General features: G+C 40.9%; 1 protein-coding gene across 2 annotated transcripts in view; it reads right to left on the bottom strand.

Annotated features, from left to right (window-relative positions):
* Positions 1–3,267, bottom strand: part of LOC115766921 (dynein heavy chain 3, axonemal) — a 44,932-nt gene extending 41,665 nt beyond the window's left edge. For both annotated transcript variants that reach the window (XM_030711005.1, XM_030711006.1), the window contains exons 1-5: positions 2,956–3,267; positions 2,467–2,670; positions 631–672; positions 294–563; positions 73–224 (exon numbers count right to left, since the gene is read on the bottom strand). In XM_030711005.1, coding sequence (XP_030566865.1) covers positions 73–224; positions 294–563; positions 631–672; positions 2,467–2,670; positions 2,956–3,181 — 894 coding nt within the window. In that variant the 5' untranslated portion in view covers positions 3,182–3,267. The remainder of the gene's footprint in view (positions 1–72; positions 225–293; positions 564–630; positions 673–2,466; positions 2,671–2,955) is intronic.
* Positions 3,268–5,011: the final 1,744 nt, after the last annotated feature.

Genomic DNA, 5,011 nt, shown 5'->3' with positions numbered 1-5,011 from the left:
AGAACATTTATATTAAATAGGCTCAGAGATATGTCCTCATAAATTAAAATACCCTTTAAAGGTGATTTTTACCTTTTGGCGGTACTCTCTGTCCTCTTGAGCGCATACGTCTTCCTTTGTATATTTAAGCAGGCCGTGCTCTGTATTGAACTGCGCCTCCTTCAAAACTGGATCAATCATCTTGTCAATCAGCTTGCCCACGCGCATCAGCTCATTGCGGCATTCTGTGCAATTTGGCAAAGGGTATTAAAATTGAACTAATTTCGGAGAATTGAGACCCCCCCTCCCCCCACCTTGTGGCGTTCGCAGGGCATAATGATCGCCCGCCTTGAATGGGGCTTTCTTGGTCTTTTTTTGCAGCGTCGTCACCCGCAAATGCCGCGCCGTTGGCGTATTATAGGCACCGATCAGCTCCGAGGGCGTGCCGTACTGCTTGCGCAGTTGGTTGGACCAGAGCGAGGAGCGTGTGCCGCAGTCAAAGTAGAAGATCCGGACGCGTCTCTGGCAGTAAATGTCCAGCAGCTTGTTGGTCATTTCAAAAATTTCCTGCTCGCTGGGTACCCCTGTGCGTGTGTGTGTCAAATTTTTAATAATACTGTCGCTATGTAAATATAAGGATTTATTTATTACCGCCGGCCATCCATTTGTCAATCCAGGGAAATTGATTACAAGCTGCAAGCAAAAACAGTTCAACAAATGCGGAAAAATGAAAATGAAAATGGCATTTAATATTTGCACATAACTTGATATGTGTGCAATCAACATGTCTCTCTGTGTGTGTGTGTGTATTTCATATATTTGATTTTCTTGTTATTCTTTTTTATCGCATTTTTTTGTTGCGCTCGCTCAAAGGCAACACAAATGAAAATTGTTTTAAATAAAAGTCACATGGCGCAGCCAAAGTTCGCTTTTAAAATGATTAAACTCAAATTAATTTTCATTCCTGCTGCCGGCGAATACTGTTTGTCCATCTGTAATTTTGCCAATGGACCTCGTCCCTACCTACCCCTCTCCCCGCTGCTCATGACCTCCCCCAGCTCTTCAATGCCCCCCGGAGCTATTCCATTTGCTATCATGATGTTTGTCACATTTTTATGCTAATGTTTATCGACAACATGCTTTTATACCTCATATTATACAGCTGCATGTTTGAGTCGCATACCGACCCGGCCAACTGCCCCCCACCACCACCCCCACTCCCCCTCCCTCACCGAGCGCTCTGTTTGCATTTACATCTATCCATGCTGATATTAAATATTAAAAAACTATACGTAAAATGAAACATTTTTATCACAGAGCAACGACAAAGTCACCCTTTTGCCGAACAAGTTAAAATTATCAAAAAAAAAAAAATACAAGTAGGAGTGTTTCAGTGGGGAATACCCGACTAGAAGATACCATAAACCCAGCGCCGAGCTGCCTGTGAAGACTTTCTAACATTCTCCCTAACATATCGCCTAAGCAATAGGATTCTAAGCTCCACAGAATGGGATATATACTCTTGAATAACTTCGGTAATTAGAGTCCGATCTCTTTTTAGATCTTTGGCATTCCAAAGTTTGTAGAAACGAAAGCAATATTTCGGATTTTAAGTAGATTTTGAAAGTTCCGAGAGCAAATAGTTCAATCAAATGGACAGCCAGGCGGAGAGTCAGACGGACGGCCAGATGGACAGTTATATGTAAAGACGTTCACAGTTAGATCATCATCCTGATCTATATCTATATCTCTTTTATTGGCTCGAAGATATTTCCCTCTGCCTGTTGCATAGGTATATAAGAAACCATTATACCCATATTAGGCCCTTTTCAATGGGTTTTGGGTATAAAATTAATCATATGCGACTTATGTACACACTTCCAGTAAAGCATTGACAGAAAATACTGTCAAAGGCACAGCAAATATTTGGCTAACAATCTAATTTAAAATTTGAGAAAGTTAATTAAAATTAATTTTAGTTACACAGTTTTCAACATGTCAACTAATTGATTGAAAGAGCGTACTTCACTCAGTTGAGAGTAGATGCAAAATATATTCCATGTAAATGTTAAATAAAATACTATGATAAACATGTTACAAGGTCCATGGTTGCCGTGCGGCAGTTCTCGCATTTGGGAGGACATTCCCAAAGGATATTCAAATAAATGTCATACGCATTTGTTTTTTGGTTTTTTTGGTTATAAAATTTTATGTTTAAAGGATAATGTTTGAAATTTTTATGTATGCAGGTGAGCAATTTTCCAACGAGCTGCCGCGGAGGCAGCCAAAATTAGGAATGGGCATGGGCGTGGGCGTGGTCGTGGGTGTGGTCTGTGCTGTGTGCATGTTTTTCACATTTAATAAAGTATTAAGTGTTATGTTTCTGTGGTAAACTTTTCGCATGCTGTTATTACAGCTGCTTATTGAATTTTATTAAATGTTGTTAGGCAATTTGTTATTTGTTGTATTGTTTTGGCCCTTACTCACCCGTTGAATCAAAATTGTACTCATGATGTTTGGCATCGCGCAGCATTTCAAACTGTTCGGGCATCACAATGTCCTCCAGTTCCAGCTCCTGCAGACTGTCATCGTCGCATTCCCTGTACTGTGCCTTCACATTTACCAGATCGTACTTGTGAAAGTCAAACTCCCGATTGCAGCGGCCAACAATCGTATCGTTTTGCAAGTGGGCTAATAAAAAAGAGTTGATTTAAAATTAATTTGAATTTAAAGCAAGTCGCAACAAAGAGACGGATCAATATCAATGGAAGAGAAGACATGACAGTTATCTATCCCAAGTCGACCAGCTCCGAGCATAGACTTTTTATATGAAAAACTCTTATGATTTCCAGATATTCTCCTCATGAGCTCAACTGTCGGACAATTTACACATATATCATTTTCTGCATGTGTAATCCGATATTCGGAGAACCGAATTGCCTGTCCCCTTTTTGCTGTCTGCAACAAAATACTTACAGATTTTCTCCTGTAGAAAGTCCTTGATCGGATCGAGGGGCAGCTCATCGAATCCGTATTGCATATTGTAAAAGGGGCAATCGTTGATTGGCCGTTTGCCGCCTTTCTTCACAATCTCGACGGCAGGGTCTTTCAGGTGCAACATTCGATGCCTGCGAAACTTGGCATCGGCCAGGCGGGGATCGCAGAAGGGGCGCCGTTCGGGCGCGATCTTCTTGGAGGTCATGTCGGGGGCGGCACGTTTGCAACGTTTTTTTGTTTTGTTGTAGTTTAATGGGAAACAAAGAAATAAACCAAAAAATGTTGCTCTTGTTGCTTTTATTGCTGGGGCGGGGTCCTATACTGTTTTTTCTGACATTGTTCGCCAGACAAAATACACGTTGAAATATAAAAAAATAAAACTCTAATAATAAAAGTTTACAGCACGGACATTTGTGTGGCCGGCTCGCTCTCTGATATACGTGAAATGTTTATAAACAAACTTGAATCGAAGGCAATGGCAACAGCCCGGACAAACAACGTTCGTTGCCAGCGCAACCCAACCGAACACCCAAACTCCAGCTCCAGCTCCACCTCCAGCTCCGACTACGGCTGGCTGGCTTGCAAATGTGGTTATCGGAGTTAGACTAACAGCAGCTGCCGAGAAGCGCTTTGATGGCGACGGTGTCAGCCACGGAGCTGGAGCTGGAGCTGGAGCTGACACTCCATCAAACCCCGTTCCTTTCAATAATATTTGATACTTGTGTAGACTGCAACCAGGCAACTGCTCCAGCTGCAGGTAACCTGGGCAGCATTTCTTGAATAGCGCACATTTTTTAATAAAGCACAACATATACGAGAACTCCGACTCTATGAAGGATACACGTACACGTCCTGCCACTGCGCTCCTGTTACCGATGCCAACCATTTTAAGCCGGGACCAACAGCTGCTCTTTGCCCCCCCCCCCCCCCTTCAGCCCCTCCTCCTGCCTGGCTCTCTGTGTATTTATTATCCCAACACACTGGCGCGCAACGTACTCGCCCTCGTCATTCAACCTGATTATATGTTCTCAATAATAAATATAATAATAATAATAAGCCAAACGCAAGCCATCCCTTGCAGCGTGTGCAATTACCGACAGTGTTGCGCAACTTGACGGAGAATCCGCCAAAACTAGCGGAAAGTGGTGAGCCAAAATATTGACTACACATAAGTAGTTAAACAAGTTCAAATGGAGAATGAATGCTTATTAAAAATGCAATCAGCCATCAAAGTCGTTTAAGTCTTGGGAAAAAATTAAAATGGAATTGGAAAAAATGTTTAGCTGAAGCATTCTGTTAACTATAAAAAACTGAACTGAAACAATCTTCTAACATTTTATAAGCCCTCAAATATCCTAAATAGAAATGGGTCAAAATTTACAACCCCCATAACTCGGTCAAATCTCATCAGATTTTCACGAGATTTGTATTTTTCTTAATGGTTTTCCTTCTAGAATAATCTGGCATTAAAATCTGAACACCGATTTTTTAGTCGAAATTCATGTCTAAATCTTACCCCAAGTTTCGTATATAGACATGGGTCAAAATTTACAACCCCATAACTCGGTCAAATCTCATCCGATATTCACGAGATTTGTATTTTTCTTAATGGTTTTCCTTATAGAAAATTCTGGCATTAAAATCTGAACACCGATTTTTTAGTCGAAATTCATGTCCAAATCTTACCCCTAGGATTCGTATATAGACATGGGTCATAACTTACAACCCCCATAACTCGGTCAAATCTCATTCGATTTTCACGAGATTTGTATTTTTCTTCATGGTTTTACCTCTAGATGAATCTGGCATTAAAATCTGAACACCGATTTTTTAGTCGAAATTCATGTCCAAATCTTACCCCAAGATTCGTATATAGACATGGGTCAAAATTTACAACCCCCATAACTCGGTCAAATCTCATCAGATTTTCACGAGATTTGTATTTTTCTTAATGGTTTTCCTTCTAGAATAATCTGGCATTAAAATCTGAACACCGATTTTTTAGTCGAAATTCATGTCTAAATCTTACCCCAAG

This window comes from Drosophila novamexicana, unplaced genomic scaffold, assembly GCF_003285875.2.
Source record: "Drosophila novamexicana strain 15010-1031.04,08,12 unplaced genomic scaffold, DnovRS2.1 tig00001292-arrow-arrow-pilon, whole genome shotgun sequence".
Classification (NCBI taxonomy): Eukaryota; Metazoa; Arthropoda; class Insecta; order Diptera; family Drosophilidae; genus Drosophila; species Drosophila novamexicana.
The sequence above is the reverse complement of the archived record's forward strand: the minus strand, read 5'-3'. Positions and strand labels throughout refer to the sequence as shown.